At 42.7% G+C, this 17,697-nt stretch overlaps 1 protein-coding gene across 1 annotated transcript; it reads right to left on the bottom strand.

Moving 5' to 3' along the window:
- Positions 1-205: 205 nt before the first annotated feature.
- LOC141769296 (uncharacterized) lies at positions 206-17,502 on the bottom strand. Its single transcript, XM_074638223.1, has 8 exons — positions 7,613-17,502; positions 7,398-7,511; positions 7,146-7,259; positions 5,554-5,712; positions 5,255-5,337; positions 2,668-2,812; positions 2,365-2,547; positions 206-2,275 (listed from the first exon to the last, which is right to left on the bottom strand). Exons 1-8 carry the CDS (start codon positions 17,364-17,366, stop codon positions 2,118-2,120), a joined length of 10,710 nt encoding a protein of 3,569 aa, XP_074494324.1. The 5' UTR covers positions 17,367-17,502; the 3' UTR covers positions 206-2,117.
- Between the last annotated feature and the right edge of the window lie 195 nt (positions 17,503-17,697).

Raw genomic sequence — 17,697 nt, 5'->3', positions numbered from 1 at the left:
ACTGAATTCAGACAGTGTTAAAAGGTCGCTACTCCATAACGGTGCTACAAATCAGAAAGACTATTTGGACAATTTAGACTCTCTATTCCACCAAATCTGCATGTCTTTGGAAACCATAACATCTGGAGAAAAGCTACACAAACACAAGATCACTTTAACAACATACAGTGTTCCTAATAAATATCCTTAAAAAGTCCAAATTAAATGTGATTAGTATATAATATTCATATATATTTTATTTCTTTGGTGATTTAAAGCAGGAAAAAAACAGTTTGATCTCTTAAAAAAAATCCACAAACATCCCGGACATTCACATTGTAAAATAAAAACAAACAGTTATAAATATAAAATGATATTATATGCACATTAAGGCACATTCACAGGCAGACAAAACAAACATATTTTTCCATTGAAAAATGTGGAGACACATTTACAATATTTTGTTAACGTTACAGAACATTATTGCAGCCGATGGGGCCCTCCATATTCTTTGGTCCACTGCTGGCATTAAAGATGTAAAAAGTGAATAAATCCATTGTATTGTTAAGTAACTTTTCATCTTCACTGCATTTCCATTTAGACAGTCTGTGATTGTGGCTGGTCTCCTGTTGAACATACAATGCAAATACATGAAGAGCACTGCTGGGACAGGTCACAGCATCGTATTTTACCTGTGATTATAGAACAAGTAAGGAGATCAAGAGCAGCTTGGAAATAAATTATATGCATCTGTGCCTAAACAGCCGTTATGTTCAAGTCTTTTTGAGTGTTTCACAAAATACATTCTCTCAAAGGCTGGTTTCAGTTGACCACAATAACAGAAAAGTTAAGTGTCAGGAAGAAAAGCATTACCTAGAAAACCATCACAGGCTACAGCACAACAGCAACAGATGAGAGCAAGACTCTTTGGTGTGTAATTATGAACAGCATTGCAATTATTGTAAACATGCTGTAGCAACTAATTGTAAGTTATGCACTGAACACACATGAGCAGAAAATACAGGCTACGTGAGCCACACCTCCCTTCTTTCATTTGAAAATAGGTGATGGACATCGATTTCCATCAGTGGGCAAAGGCTTTGTCGGTAAGTACTTAGAGAGCAATCTCTCATATTAAATTGCAAAAAAATCACACAAAAAAATATCAATACGCTTTTAAAAATCCTCTGTATAGAAATCCATAAACATTCATCTTGACAAGACATCGATGACATCCAATGACGGCTGTAGCTAATGAAAGGTGGTAATTTGGTACTTTGAAAGCTGCCACCACAAAGAAGGTCTCCAGTACTTAACTGAATTTGGTGAAATTCCCCCAGACATGGGTAAATTGTAAATCTGAAACCTAAATAACTACTACTAGCAAAGCTAAGAAACTTTGCCGATTAGGTTTGAAGACTGGAGAAAGATTCTTTACAAAGGTTCAACAGTTCTTTAACTATTTGATATAATATTCTGCTAATGTAAACTATGAATCCTTTGCATGATCAATCATTGCCACTGATGCTTCCATTCATGTTCTGAGAACTTGGATGTCTTGACACAGAATAGTTAAGAATTTGAGGACTTCAATGTATATGCTTTATGCATGCATGCTCATTAAAATGAAGTCCAGCTTAAAACAGCACGACAACATAATGGATTCCTTTACATAACATAAGCGCTATAATTTCACAACAGCTTTTTTTTTTTTCTATGAATAAGGAACACTTGTGGTGATTTTAAATAGCACAGTCGGTGTGTACAAAGGTATTAGACAACAGTCATGAATGTAATATTTGATAAGGAGAAAGGAAAAACTTCCGCAGTTTAAAAAAAAGAATGGTGAGTGTTCTTTTTGCTTTTCCAGTAGCCAGCTGAAAGTATTTTATCCACATCGACATTGTTATAAAACAGTGCCCCTTGATGAGAAAAGTCATGTATCGACATCTTTTTTAAAAGGCACTTCGTTGGATTCCATCGTCATCCAAAATGCAAGAAAACTGCAGATTATCCTCTTGGTTTCTTTGATGAGTTTTCTCTTGTGCTTTTCCTCAGAGAATCCTTTTTCCTCTTTCCACACAAGCGATCAGCCATGTGTTCTCGTCTCAGGGAAGCTGTGCCATGTTACATGGCGATTACTTTCTCTTCCGCTTATGTTCAGTTCTGTCTCTCCTCCCCCGGTAGAGCTGATGGTGAAAGCGGTAGGCCTCGTCCGGCCGTCTCTGGAAGTTATTAATGCTGTAAAGGTGATTGTGCTGATGTCTTCTGATAGAAGTCCTCTGATAGTTTGATGCTGTTTGAGAAAAATGACATTTTATTATAATCCTATACAGTGAGAGACACCCAGAACAATCTGTTGAGCGCAATACTTGTTGTACTTACGGTTCATGCAGCTGATTTTAGGGCTATCCCAATGTCCATCCCCACGACAACGGATAGTTGGGACGTGCCTCTGAATGAAGCCAGTCCTGCACTGGTACCTCACCAGCGAGTTGATCTCATACCTCTCACGCTGCTTACCAAAGGTACGAGCATTCTCCACCAGAGGGGGCTGGTTACAGGCCACTGAGAAGCAGAGGTGACGACAGAGTTAAAGTGAGGAAGTTTACAGTAACTGAAGACTCTCTAAACCCGTGCATTCAGTAAAGTAAGAGATGATGTGTGCAAATACATAAGTCTTTTTACCTGTGCCCTTTTTGCAAGTGAAGGTGAGGTGGTAGTTGCAAGGAACATCGTTCCACTGGCCGTCCTCGTGCCATATCATCACAACACAGTCCTCGCCAGAAGAGAAGAAGCTGTCGGGCTGGTTGGGCCTCCAGTTTTCATATTGCTGAAATTAGAGCAGAGAATAAAGAGTTATGATGATTATGATGGTTTTGTGTCCTTTAGATTAATGTTTCCCAAACTTCTTTTCTGGGGACCCACTTTTTAGAAATGACAAACCATCAAGACACAATAGGCCGTATCTATAAATCGTGAGCACTTTGCATACATGAGCGTTTATTTTTACTCCCATTTCTGCATCACCTCATATTATCTTGAATAGGTAAACCAGACATTTTAAAGACATATATGTTTGATAAATCTAAACTTTTTTTTATGCATGACATATACACATGTCAAATACTTTATAAATGAGACCAAATAATTGCATTTAGGCAAAGTTAACAGCCTCTTGTTTTTTTCCTCTCATCAGTAAAACAAACAATGTACGCTAGCCTTTCATATTAGATTCAATGTTATATGTAGGCTACACTTATCAGAACAATATCGAAGCTTTCAGGCTCCCTCATGTGGCAAAAAGGTATTCTGCAGATATAAATCTTACTCAAACTTAAACAAGCAAACAAAAAACACAAAGATGCTTTAGATGATTTTAGTATTTTATACATCATTAAACCTATCTTAGGAGCAGCCGTTATCTATTATACTGTATATTTATATTGAGTCCACTTGATAAAGAGCATGACATCCCACTGAAGACACCAGTAGTGGGGGAAAGGTTACTGAATCAGCATATGTATTGTTACAACCACTTAACTCCTTTTAAAGAAGTGATCCAAAAAACTAGAGATCCAGCGCTGTTTTTGGCAGCAGTTTTAATTCATGGCCACAAGAGAGAATAACTGTAGTTTCTAGGAACCTCAACTCAGTAAACTAGTGACCTCATCATAGTTCAGCTCTGCAAGCAACGCTTGCAAAGTCTGTATAACTAACACAAGGTACAGAAACAAACACATTTATAAAATGGGCTTGTAAACTATGTTCGATCAATCTCACACTAAACCACAGAACGATCAGCCATAATAGTGTTTTGTTTTTTTAAACATGTTTCTAAAAGTCAGTGTCCCTTGCACTTTTACGAGAATTATGAATGAGCAACAACACACTAACATGTCACTTCATATCCGAGACATGATCGATATCCAGTAGACGCTACAGGTAGTGGACTACAGAGGGCTCCATCATCAGGGAAAACTAGAAGTGTTATGTCATTATATCACACCGGCTGCATGCCTAGCATTGCATCCACACAAACACGGATATACATTTACACATTAGTACAGTATACACACAGCTGTAGTGCTGTGGGGCATTCAACCAGGAGTGGATGCTACCTGCAGTCTTTCAGCACATTCTAGTTTCAAACAGCCTCTTCAAAGCCCCTCCAATCATGTCCCGAGGCTCTGCTACTCTGTCATTATGGCTAAAAAACACACACAGACTTCCTGCTCCGCTCACTTCAACTTAACAAATGGGTGACCCATCAACTGCACAGCAGGCCTGTGTCCTCCTCGAAATAATCAAATAAACTTTGATCACCAACACACACACACACACAACCAAAGATACACCAACGTTAGTGTTTCAGGGCCCTGATATTAATCAATTTTCTTGAAATGTTTCCAAATATAGATATATTACAGTTATTTAACTGTAGTCTTATGTATTATACTTAAATCCACTGGAGGTGACCACCCACCCAGACCCCCTGGATTGCTTTTATCCACCGTTTCTCTTTCTGCAGCTGAGCACAGGTGCTATCCATCTGTGTGTCTGCCTGCCTGGTGGCCCTTCCCCCGGGTGGCTGGCCGGACTTTCTGATGCGTGTGGGGGTTGAAGTGGGACCATACCTGTCTATGCCTGCCAAACTCCCCTCTACACAGTGTCACTCACACCCTCATCAGCCCTCAATCTCTCAGCTGAGCAAGGGTCTCCATAGGCGGCCTGTGCTTATATTTGTATCCCCAGGGCCCTATCTCTGGTCCTGGAGGATTATCTTTGAAGTGAGGACATCTATCTGTACGACACCGATACACATAGTAATTAGCCACTTTTCCTGTCTAGTGAGGGGGATCTTCAGCAGCTACAGTCACTACACCAAAACACGCTCCCACTTGTGTGCTGTTTTATAAACACTGACTTTATGAACAATGTTTATTTAACCCCCTTACCTACTCTGTTACATTGGATTGTCATCTTCTTGCATTGTTGCAGCTATTAGGTTTTATTGCATTGGACTCACACTGACTAAAAGGTGGTGGCCTGACAGGATGTGCTACATCAGATTTATTACCAGAGCTGTCACCCGCCAGGGTGTAGCGATGTGAGACAGAGGAGAGTACGTCATGAGAAAATCACCGCAGCCCCTGAAGAGAAACGACTCCCCCTAGATGACTGTGTCTGTCACCGGCGTCTTTTCCAAATATTTACACTGTCTGTGTGCTACGTTTGTTGAGACAAAAATATGTGAGAAAGCAACCTATCTTACCACATGGCGGCCGTCAGTCCAGCGGAAGTCACTGTCAAACATCTTATCATTCAGGCCAATCCACTGGTAGTCCTGTCCAAGACCTGCCATACAGGGTAGAGGGAAACACAGCAGATTACGTTTCTCTGTTGCCATTTTCAATACTTTTCCTGCATTTAGTGTACAGCTACATATGTGTATTTGATGTGGCTTTGCAGGAGATGTATTGTTTCACTCTTATCATGTAGGATTCATAAATTAGGACTTGAACTGAGATTGCTGTATTTATCGATTATCTACAACTGTGATCTTTTACTTACGGTTGACAAACTGTTGTTCCTCGTGTGTGATGATGCTGGTGAGATGAGCACCCTGTATGCGACACTCTCTCTCTGCTGTGTCCCAGTTTCTTCTGTGGGGGAAGTACTTGTAGCAGTGGCCCTGGAATTTATGCCAACCGGACTCACATGTTTCTGTATCTGATGGGAAAGAGAGCGAGAGAGAATGAGGTATGCAGGAAAACAGATTTGCAATAGATCCATGCATCTATACTCATATTCAGACCTGGTGTTATCTCTGACTACTGTCTGTAATCAAGATGAAAGAGGAACAACATGATGAATTAGTTGCTACACTCCCTAACATCAGCACTATAACGACGTAGAAACAAAACAAGAATTAAGTGCCAATTACTGCTAAAAGGTGTGATAATGATGGTAAAGCAGATGGTTCTTTTCAGAGTACTTCACACATATTCATAGATGCAAAACCAAATCAGATAATTAAGATTCCAAATTACAGTGAGGTAAATCAATGGAGCAAGAGCTATGCAGTTGCAAACAGGTCAAATTTATGTCAAAACCAGAAACTTGATGAGAGGGAAGATTTTAAATGGGTTTGGGATAAGGCGAGGGTTTTAAAATAGGTAGAGATTTTCATATTATTTTACCAAAGATTAGATATTTTCTCCGTCACACCTTGATATCACCCTCATTTTGACCCTACCGATGGTATGTGTCCCAACATATACAACTGCTGTCCCTCCCTGCCCTCCTCAATCCAGCTTCCAAACATTAACAGACGGAGGCAGAATCTTTCTCTGGGTTGTTCCTCTTTCTAAGTTACTTTTCTCTCTTTCTCCTGCCAAAACTTTTTAACAGCAGCTGTGTTTGAGTACAGTGACTGGGTGTGATTCACCGATGAGTGATCCCGACAAAATTTAGGGTGTAGACTTTCTAGACTTGGGATGAAAGTGGGGCGCAACTGGGAAACTAAAGAGATATGGGAATTTGGGAATAAATTAATCTACTATTTTCCATAAATGTATTGTGTAGCTTGGTTACCCAGAGTGTAGGCCTACCCTACCCTCTAGTCATCTTGGCCTAGATGGAAATATCAAGAAGTGACTTGATGTCTAGCATACCTGCAGTGTAGTGTACACTGAAAATATTTCAACTGTCTGTGTGTCTGAAACTTGTTATCAGACATTACAGACCTTCAGGCAATACTAAAAACACACTGTAAAAAGTGATTAAGATGATGAGATAAATATGGTGTCTATGACTCAGATAATGCCCTGGAGAAACCTAAGACAATAATATTTAATTGTATTTCTGTGGTGTAGCTGAAATTTGAATGACTCATAATTTGTTATGGTTTATTTCCCAGAGACTCAGGTGAGTGATTGCGCTAATGTCTAAACACATTACCAAATGCTAGACCTGCCTTTGAGGTTACAATTGTTTATTCTATCATGTCATTTGAAAATAGTTTTTAAGCTGAGTCTAGACAGTTTAGATGGATGGTTGGGACCATTTACAACACTAATGAAGTGAAAAGCTTTTGTTCATCTGAAACAGAATACTTAGAAAGAAGTCACAGAGAGAATCCATCACATTAACCCCAAACTTACCCTCCTCACAATACAGTCCAGAGTAGCTTGGGAGGCACACACATGTGAAGCAAGCCAGCCCGTCAACACATGTACCTCCGTTGCGGCAAGGGTTTGACTGGCACTCGTCAAAATCTACATAAGAAACAAACATAATGAATAACAAAAAACAGCCAAAACAACTCCTAGCCAGTTTTAGGATTAAATTGATGCTTCCTGAGTGAAAGTTAGGGCAGTGAGATATTGTGAGAGGAATTCTTGATAGTATCCTACCTGTTTCACAGCGATCACCACTGTAACCTGGAACACAGCTACATGTATAAATGCTGCCACGCTTGAAGCAAGTTCCTCCATTTAGACAAATATTTTCCGTACATGAGTAAACTTCTGTTAAGAGATAAAAAAAAAAGCAAGAGTATTAAAATGAAATTTACTGTGAGTTTACGCATTTTGTTGTACTCCAATGAAAGTCTTTTGAAGAAACATACCTGGAATTTCAACAGTCTCGCCCTCAACAGTGTGCCCCAAATCGAGTCCTGTGTCAGCTGTCGCAGTTGTTTCTCCTCCAATGAGTGGTATTTCACTGTCCTCCTCAGAGAAAGATGATGGAGTGGTGGCTACAGATGCCACTAAATCTGGCTGGCTTTGTGCATGAGTTGGTGTAATTGTTGTGAAATCTGTATGGGTCTTCGTGGGTATTTCAGTGTGAGGAGTGACAACTTCCTCCTCCCCAGAGGTGCTATCAACACTAGCGGACTCCATCTTTGAAGCTGTGGTAGCATCTACCTTGAATACAGTCTGGATTTCATCTGGGGACAGAGACTGTTGCTCCATACCGGTGATCTTTGGTTTCTTTGTAGTCGTCATCTCACCAGACACACTTTCAGAACTGACAGATGCACTCTCTGACGAACTGACGGACCCACTTTCTGCCCCAGTGCTAACGGTGAAGGGTGACTTGGTTGAGGACATGCTTTCTTCTGAGCTGCTGGTGCTTTCTGAACCACTCTCAGAACTAGAGGAGGAGGAGGAGGAGGATGCACTGACGGGAGCTGAGGCAGAAGGCAAGAGAGTAACATCTGCTACTTCTTTTGGTACTTTAGCTTCATTGTCTCCTGGAACTGCATGAACAGAGCTGTAGTTTGGTCCATCATAATCTGGGGCCTTATCCTCATAGTCCTCTGAAAGAGTTGTTATTTCGACATCTGTATCTGGATCAATCTTTGCACCACTTGAAACCCGATCAACAGCTGGTTCAACTGTCCCATCTTCCACCGAAGCAGATACAGCTTCAGACACTGAGGAGGAGGCAGCAGGCACTGTTATTGATTCTATAATCGTTCTTGCTTCATGACTTGTGACATATTGGACAGTAACATCAGGCTGTGATGGTGCTGATGCTGCAGTAGGTTCAAAGGAAATGCGTTCAAAGGAAATGCGTTCAGCTGGCGTTGTGGTGACCGCTACTTTAGTCTCTGAGCTTGTAGAGATTTCTGAAACACGTGTAACACCAGTGGATTGATGTGTACTTCTTAGGTCTGCATCTTGTGTAACCTCGCTTTCAGAGCCCATTGATCTTGACTCAAGAGAAGTTGATGTCTTTGGTGACTCTGCAGTGCTGGTCACAGCGGGGTATTGTGTTGTGTAAGCTTCAGTGATGAAGGTCTTGGGTGACTTCTGGCCTGAGGTTTGTTCATATGTAGATGATTCTGGCTTATCTGTTTGGGTGTTTGTCATCTCAGATGATGAAGTGCTGGTGATAATATCTGACTCAACAGTACTAGACAGGGATGAAACAGCTGGAGTGATGATACTGATTGTCTCATCACCTGAACCTTCCGCTTCAGTTGAAATCCTGATGCTTGTTTCTGTTGATTCGGGGATCTCCTCACTCTCTGATGATGTTGTTTCATAACTTGAACCTTCTTTATCTGTTGAAGTGTCTGTCTCAAGTGACACTTCAGTTGATTTCTCAGTGGCAGAGGGGGAAGTGGTAGGCTGCTCACTCTCTCCCATTTTGGGCGATGTCATTGATGACTCTTCAGAGGCCACTTCATCAGTAACATCTGAAATGGAAGCGACCAATGGAGTCTCAGTGCTGAACAGTGAAGACACACTTGGAGACGGCATCTTTTCTGTTTGCATTGAAAGTGAAGAAGCTGTTGCCTCTGGAGTTTGTTCACTTGAACTCTCTGCAGATGTCTCCGCTGAGCTTGAGTCTGTAGAAGATGCAGTCTCAACAGCTGTAGTTTCTTCTTCAGGTTTTGCAGATCTGTCAGTTGCAAGTTTAGGAGTTGTGTATTCAACCCCAGTAGACTCTGTCCCTGTAGAATCTACTGTTTCATCTGTAGGACGTGAAGTTATTGCAGCATCAGTAGATGTTTCCTGGATTTCACTACCTTGTGTGCTACCTTCGGCATTAGTTGAAACTTCTTTGGTTGTAGGTGCTCGGCTTGGTGCTTCAGCTGTCTTATCTTCTAGTGACACGGCTGTCTGATCACTCACTCCTGTCACCATTTTGGGCGATGTTGTTGATGACTCTTCGGAGGCCAATTGATCAGTAACATCTGAAATGGAAGCCACCAATGGAGTCTCAGTGCTGAACAGTGAAGACACACTTGGAGACGGCATCTTTTCTGTTTGCATTGAAAGTGAAGAAGCTGTTGCCTCCAGAGTTTGTTCACTTGAACTCTCTGCAGATGTTTCCGCTGAGCTTGAGTCTGTAGAAGATGCAGTTTCAACAGCTGTAGTTTCTTCTTCGGGTTTCGCAGATCTGTCAGTTGAAAGTTTTGGTGTTGTATATTGAACACTAGCAGGCTCTGTCCCTTTAGAATCTGCTGTTTCATCTGTAGGACGTGAAGTTATTGCAGCATCAGTAGATGTTTCCTGGATTTCACTACCTTGTGTGCTACCTTCAGCATCAGTTGAAACTTCTTTGGTTGTAGTTGCTCGGCTTGATGCTTCAGCTGTCTTATCTTCTAGTGACACGGCTGACTGTTCACTCGCTCCTGTCACCATTTTGGGCGATGTTGTTGATGACTCTTCGGAGGCCACTTGATCAGTAACATCTGAAATGGAAGCCACCAATGGAGTCTCAGTGCTGAACAGTGAAGACACAGTTCGAGACGGCATATTTTCTGTTTGCATTGAAAGTGAAGAAGCTGTTGCCTCTGGAGTTTGTTCACTTGAACTCTCTGCAGATGTTTCCGCTGAGCTTGAGTCTGTAGAAGATGCAGTCTCAACAGCTGTAGTTTCTTCTTCGGGTTTCGCAGATCTGTCAGTTGAAAGTTTTGGTGTTGTATATTGAACACTAGCAGGCTCTGTCCCTTTAGAATCTGCTGTTTCATCTGTAGTACGTGAAGTTATTGCAGCATCAGCAGATGTTTCCTGGATTTCACTACCTTGTGTGTTACAGGCATGAGTTGAAACTTCTTTGGTTGTAAGTGCTCGGCTTGATGCTTCAGCTGTCTTATCTTCTAGTGACACGGGTGTCTGTTCACTCGCTCCTGTCACCATTTTGGGCGATGTTATTGATGACTCTTCGGAGGCCACTTGATCAGTAACATCTGAAGTGCTGAACAGTGAAGACACACTTGGAGACGGCATCTTTTCTGTTTGCATTGAAAGCGAAGAAGCTGTTGCCTCTGGAGTTTGTTCACTTGAACTCTCTGCAGATGTTTCCGCTGAGCTTGAGTCTGTAGAAGATGCAGTCTCAACAGCTGTAGTTTCTTCTGCAGGTTTTGCAGAGCTGTCAGTTGAAAGTTTTGGTGTTGTATATTGAACACTAGCAGGCTCTGTCCCTTTAGAATCTGCTGTTTTATCTGTAGTATCTGAAGTTATTGCAGCATCAGTAGATGTTTCCTGGATTTCACTACCTTGTGTGCTACCTTCGGCATTAGTTGAAACTTCTTTGGTTGTAGGTGCTTCAGCTGTCTTATCTTCTAGTGACACGGCTATCTGATCACTCGCTCCTGTCACCATTTTGGGCGACGTTGTTGATGACTCTTCGGAGGCCACTTCATCAGTAACATCTGAAATGGAAGCGACCAATGGAGTCTCAGTGCTGAACAGTGAAGACACACTTGGAGACGGCATCTTTTCTGTTTGAATTGAAAGTGAAGAAGCTGTTGCCTCTGGAGTTTGTTCACTTGAACTCTCTGCCGATGTCTCCGCTGAGCTTGAGTCTGTAGAAGATGCAGTCTCAACAGCTGTAGTTTCTTCTTCAGGTTTTGCAGATCTGTCAGTTGCAAGTTTAGGAGTTGTGTATTCAACCCCAGTAGACTCTGTCCCTGTAGAATCTACTGTTTCATCTGTAGGACGTGAAGTTATTGCAGCATCAGTAGATGTTTCCTGGATTTCACTACCTTGTGTGCTACCTTCGGCATTAGTTGAAACTTCTTTGGTTGTAGGTGCTCGGCTTGGTGCTTCAGCTGTCTTATCTTCTAGTGACACGGCTGTCTGATCACTCACTCCTGTCACCATTTTGGGCGATGTTGTTGATGACTCTTCGGAGGCCAATTGATCAGTAACATCTGAAATGGAAGCCACCAATGGAGTCTCAGTGCTGAACAGTGAAGACACACTTGGAGACGGCATCTTTTCTGTTTGCATTGAAAGTGAAGAAGCTGTTGCCTCCAGAGTTTGTTCACTTGAACTCTCTGCAGATGTTTCCGCTGAGCTTGAGTCTGTAGAAGATGCAGTTTCAACAGCTGTAGTTTCTTCTTCGGGTTTCGCAGATCTGTCAGTTGAAAGTTTTGGTGTTGTATATTGAACACTAGCAGGCTCTGTCCCTTTAGAATCTGCTGTTTCATCTGTAGGACGTGAAGTTATTGCAGCATCAGTAGATGTTTCCTGGATTTCACTACCTTGTGTGCTACCTTCAGCATCAGTTGAAACTTCTTTGGTTGTAGTTGCTCGGCTTGATGCTTCAGCTGTCTTATCTTCTAGTGACACGGCTGACTGTTCACTCGCTCCTGTCACCATTTTGGGCGATGTTGTTGATGACTCTTCGGAGGCCACTTGATCAGTAACATCTGAAATGGAAGCCACCAATGGAGTCTCAGTGCTGAACAGTGAAGACACAGTTCGAGACGGCATATTTTCTGTTTGCATTGAAAGTGAAGAAGCTGTTGCCTCTGGAGTTTGTTCACTTGAACTCTCTGCAGATGTTTCCGCTGAGCTTGAGTCTGTAGAAGATGCAGTCTCAACAGCTGTAGTTTCTTCTTCGGGTTTCGCAGATCTGTCAGTTGAAAGTTTTGGTGTTGTATATTGAACACTAGCAGGCTCTGTCCCTTTAGAATCTGCTGTTTCATCTGTAGTACGTGAAGTTATTGCAGCATCAGTAGATGTTTCCTGGATTTCACTACCTTGTGTGTTACAGGCATGAGTTGAAACTTCTTTGGTTGTAAGTGCTCGGCTTGATGCTTCAGCTGTCTTATCTTCTAGTGACACGGGTGTCTGTTCACTCGCTCCTGTCACCATTTTGGGCGATGTTATTGATGACTCTTCGGAGGCCACTTGATCAGTAACATCTGAAGTGCTGAACAGTGAAGACACACTTGGAGACGGCATCTTTTCTGTTTGCATTGAAAGCGAAGAAGCTGTTGCCTCTGGAGTTTGTTCACTTGAACTCTCTGCAGATGTTTCCGCTGAGCTTGAGTCTGTAGAAGATGCAGTCTCAACAGCTGTAGTTTCTTCTGCAGGTTTTGCAGAGCTGTCAGTTGAAAGTTTTGGTGTTGTATATTGAACACTAGCAGGCTCTGTCCCTTTAGAATCTGCTGTTTTATCTGTAGTATCTGAAGTTATTGCAGCATCAGTAGATGTTTCCTGGATTTCACTACCTTGTGTGCTACCTTCGGCATTAGTTGAAACTTCTTTGGTTGTAGGTGCTTCAGCTGTCTTATCTTCTAGTGACACGGCTATCTGATCACTCGCTCCTGTCACCATTTTGGGCGACGTTGTTGATGACTCTTCGGAGGCCACTTCATCAGTAACATCTGAAATGGAAGCGACCAATGGAGTCTCAGTGCTGAACAGTGAAGACACACTTGGAGACGGCATCTTTTCTGTTTGAATTGAAAGTGAAGAAGCTGTTGCCTCTGGAGTTTGTTCACTTGAACTCTCTGCCGATGTCTCCGCTGAGCTTGAGTCTGTAGAAGATGCAGTCTCAACAGCTGTAGTTTCTTCTTCAGGTTTTGCAGATCTGTCAGTTGCAAGTCTAGGAGTTGTGTATTCAACCCCAGTAGACTCTGTCCCTGTAGAATCTACTGTTTCATCTGTAGGACGTGAAGTTATTGCAGCATCAGTAGACGTTTCCTGGATTTCACTACCTTGTGTGCTACCTTCGGCATCAGTTGAAACTTCTTTGGTTGTAGGTGCTTGGCTTGGTGCTTCAGCTGTCTTATCTTCTAGTGACACGGCTGTCTGATCACTCACTCCTGTCACCATTTTGGGCGATGTTGTTGATGATTCTTCGGAGGCCACTTGATCAGTAACATCTGAAATGGAAGCCACCAATGGAGTCTCAGTGCTGAACAGTGAAGACACAGTTGGAGACGGCATCTTTTCTGTTTGCATTGAAAGTGAAGAAGCTGTTGCCTCCAGAGTTTGTTCACTTGAACTCTCTGCAGATGTTTCCGCTGAGCTTGAGTCTGTAGAAGATGCAGTTTCAACAGCTGTAGTTTCTTCTTCGGGTTTCGCAGATCTGTCAGTTGAAAGTTTTGGTGTTGTATATTGAACACTTGCAGGCTCTGTCCCTTTAGAATCTGCTGTTTTATCTGTAGGACGTGGAGATATTGCAGTATCAGTAGATGTTTCCTGGATTTCACTACCTTGTGTGCTACCTTCAGCATCAGTTGAAACTTCTTTGGTTGTAGGTGCTCGGCTTGATGCTTCAGCTGTCTTATCTTCTAGTGACACGGCTGTCTGTTCACTCGCTCCTGTCACCATTTTGGGCGATGTTGTTGATGACTCTTCGGAGGCCATTTGATCAGTAACATCTGAAGTGCTGAACAGTGAAGACACACTTGGAGACGGCATCTTTTCTGTTTGCATTGAAAGGGAAGAAGCTGTTGCCTCCAGAGTTTGTTCACTTGAACTCTCTGCCGATGTCTCCGCTGAGCTTGAGTCTGTAGAAGATGCAGTCTCAACAGCTGTAGTTTCTTCTTCAGGTTTTGCAGATCTGTCATTTGCAAGTTTAGGAGTTGTGTATTCAACCCCAGTAGACTCTGTCCCTGTAGAATCTACTGTTTCATCTGTAGGACGTGAAGTTATTGCAGCATCAGTAGATGTTTCCTGGATTTCACTACCTTGTGTGCTACCTTCAGCAACAGTTGAAACTTCTTTGGTTGTAGGTGCTTCAGCTGTCTTATCTTCCAGTGACATGGCTGTAACTCCAGTAAGGGGAGTCACATCACTAGGTTCAACGTGGTGGCTTGTCTCACTTGGCAACATTGGTCTGGTTGTGGCTAACACAGAGTTCTCAGAGGAGACGTCAATGTGGGGATGATGAGTGAACGTGATCTCAGACCTGGCCTGTTGAAAGGTCACCTCAGGTGGTGTCACATGTGGATCTGGTACAAAAGTGGAGCCAAACTGAACCATCACAACAGGCTTTGATGTGCTTTGTAGAGAAGTTGTAGAGTCTGTTGTAGATATAGAGGTCATGTGGTCCCTTGTGCTCTCTTCATGTGCTGGGGTTGATGTTGCACCACCGGTAGGGGGTGAAACTGTTTCTGACAATGATGCTTTCTCTACTTCTGTGGTACTTCTTTGAGTTTCATCCTCTGGGGTCATTGTGGTGGGTTTCTCTGTGCTGAACTGAGGGGAGACTGGAGTGGCTACGGTCTTTTCACTCTCAGATGTCTTAGGTGATGCAGTTGTGGCTGTGGGTGAGGAAGCCATGGGTTTTTCTTTTTCAACTGTGCTGATCATATACTCCTCACTGGACACCTGAGTGACCGAGCTTGTGTCTGTTGTTTCAGTTGTAGTTTGAGAAGGCAAAGATGAGGAAGCTGCGATCTCAGTGATAGACACTGTGACATTATCCTTGCCTGATAAATCCTCCTCTACCAACTCTGTAACTGGTTTGGTATGAGTCTCAATAGGGACAACTGTATGTGGCGTAGTTAAAGCATATGTTTCTTCAGAGCTTGACTGTGTGGACAGAGTAGTAGCTGGGGTGGCCTGTGGTGCGAATGTAACCGTCTCTTCACTGGATGTCTCCATACTAAGCACACCTTCCACAGTTGGTAATTTTGAAGTGGGCGGTAAATATTCAGAAGATGTCGAGGCTACTGACGATTCAGTGGATGAGGTTGCATGTAAAGTTACTGGTTCAGGAGTAAAGAAGGTGATACTACTATCAGTCCCTGAACCCTCTGATTCTTTTGTTACCTCCAACATTTGTGTGATTGTAACTGGTGTGACACCTCCAGCTTCCTCTGTCTGGATGGTTGGGTAAAATGAAGAAAAGGGAACTATGGAGATAGTATCTGCATCAATGATATTATTGTCTTTGGTGATAAGCTCAGGAGTGGGTGTGCTTATACTATCTGTGACCGCAGAGAACAGGTCATCTTCATCTGTTGCATCCTCTGTGAATATGATGGTTGTGCTGGCTGATGGTTTAGACACATGCAGGACCATGGTAGGTGTTTGTTCAGTTAGGTCAGTCTGGGCTTGGCTGCTACTGGGAGTAATGATCAGGACCTGTTGATCTGTAATACTATGATATGTAATGGAGGGGATAGGGGTTGACAGCGGTGTGAATCCGTCATGTTCACTGCTAGAGCTCACTGTGTTGAAGTCAACTGTAGCCTGATCACTAACTGAAGCTCCAGTTGTAAGGGGGGACATAGTTGTATAGGAGGATTGTGTTATTTGCTCAGCTACAGTAACTTCATTTTTCCCAGTGCTCGAAACAGGAGGCTCTGTCGCTTCAGAAGAGATGGAGCTTTCTGTATCTGGAGTAATTTCACCCTCCTGTGAGGAAACCTGCTCATCACAGGTTGGTGTGACCGACACAAAGGCTTCGGTTTCACCTGTTGCTTCTCCAAATGTGACACTCTCTATCTCTGATGGCTTCAAAGTGAACACTGTTGTTATGTTTGGCTTCTCAGAGCTGTAGAGAGAAGAAGTGGCAGTTACAGCAGATTTTGGAATATCAGATGGTCCACTTTCATCTGACGTAGTTGTTGTTTTAGGTTTCTCTGTGCTGAACAGGGAAGAGGTTGTACTCTTTATCTCTTTATCTTCAATATCCAATGAAACTGAAGATGTAACCGAAGAGACAGCAGGAGACTCTGTGTTATAAATATTTGAGGATGGTGTCTGAGATGGTGTCATATCTTCTGAGCTTTCCTGAACTGTTGAAGTGTGCATTTCAGGAGAGATTGCTGTTGGATTCTCAGTGCTGTAAGGAGAAAAAGCGGCGGTGCCAGTAGGTTTTTGTGTAATAACATCGTCAGTGGAACCATCTGGTGTTTGGTCAGTTGAGCTCTCCTCAGTGACATCAACAGCACTAGATGACAATGTGATTCCTTTTATAGCTGCTATGGCAGTGGACATCATAGGAGAATTTGTGACTGGTACAAATGTAGTTGATCCGCTGAAAGGGTCAGCACCTGAACTCTCAGAATCATCTGTGAAGCCCCCACTGCTCTGCTCAGTGATGTAAATCTCAGTGCTTGTCATGTGTGGTGATTGGGTTGATGATATAAATTCCCTGGTAATCTGTGTACTGGAGTGAGTCGAGGATGCAGCACTCAACGTGTCAGATGTGATCTTAATGTCATCTAATTCTGTCTCATCTGTGGTCACAGTAAATTCATCCTTGGGTTTTCTGGTAGTCTCAATGGGTACCTCTGCACCTGATCCGTCTGGACCTGACTCCGAATCATCCTCGACAGTTGAGCGACCAGAGCTCTCCATGTCAATGAAAGTAGAACTTTCCTTTGAGGTATACCCAGTGACACTGGGGATTGCCATTGGTTGAGAGATTTCAAATGTATAGGGACTTGTTGTGACTGTTGTAAATTCTCTACCGCTAGAACTTTCTTCCTCAACAAATGTGGAATTAATTGATGGTCTAAATGAGGTTATTGCTAAGGTTGTTTGTTCCACTGAGGATCGATCGGATGCTGTTGGTGGTTGTAAGGGAGTTTTATCTGTAGATGTGTCATCTCCTGAGCCGTCTACTTCAGTAAAATCACCACTTTCTGAATCAGACACTGACGCTGTCATTGCTTCAATTGTGGTAGAGAAATGGGTAGCATCTGTAGACTTTTCTGTCAGGAACTGTGGTGAGGTTTGGGTTGATGATTCAACACCAGGCTGTGCTTCATCTGCTGGAGTGACAATGGTACTTTGCTCTGTCTTATCAGTAACAGCAGATACTGAGGACTTCTCTGTCTGAGATGTCACAGCACTGTCTTGGTCTTCAACTGGAAGTACTGTTGACTTTTCAGTGCTAAACAGCGAAGAAGCTGTAGGACCTGTAGTGTCTTTGCTGGAAATCTCGGTAGTCTGCTCACCTGAGCTCTCTTCATCTGTTGTTGACAAAAAAGAACTTGAC

Source organism: Sebastes fasciatus, chromosome 6 (genome assembly GCF_043250625.1).
Source record: "Sebastes fasciatus isolate fSebFas1 chromosome 6, fSebFas1.pri, whole genome shotgun sequence".
NCBI lineage: Eukaryota > Metazoa > Chordata > Actinopteri > Perciformes > Sebastidae > Sebastes > Sebastes fasciatus.
This window is presented reverse-complemented; position numbering and strand designations above follow the sequence as displayed.

Bases quoted from the DNA above. Each gene is read 5' to 3' on its own strand.
- LOC141769296 (XM_074638223.1), bottom strand. From the start codon at position 17,366: ATGACAGCGTCAGTGTCTGATTCAGAAAGTGGTGATTTTACTGAAGTA. The intron at 2,813-5,254 runs GTAAGATAGGTT...CTCTAATTTCAG, and splicing joins GGACTGACGGCCGCCATGTG to CAATATGAAAACTGGAGGCC. The intron at 2,276-2,364 runs GTAAGTACAACA...TTTCTCAAACAG, and splicing joins TAAAATCAGCTGCATGAACC to CATCAAACTATCAGAGGACT.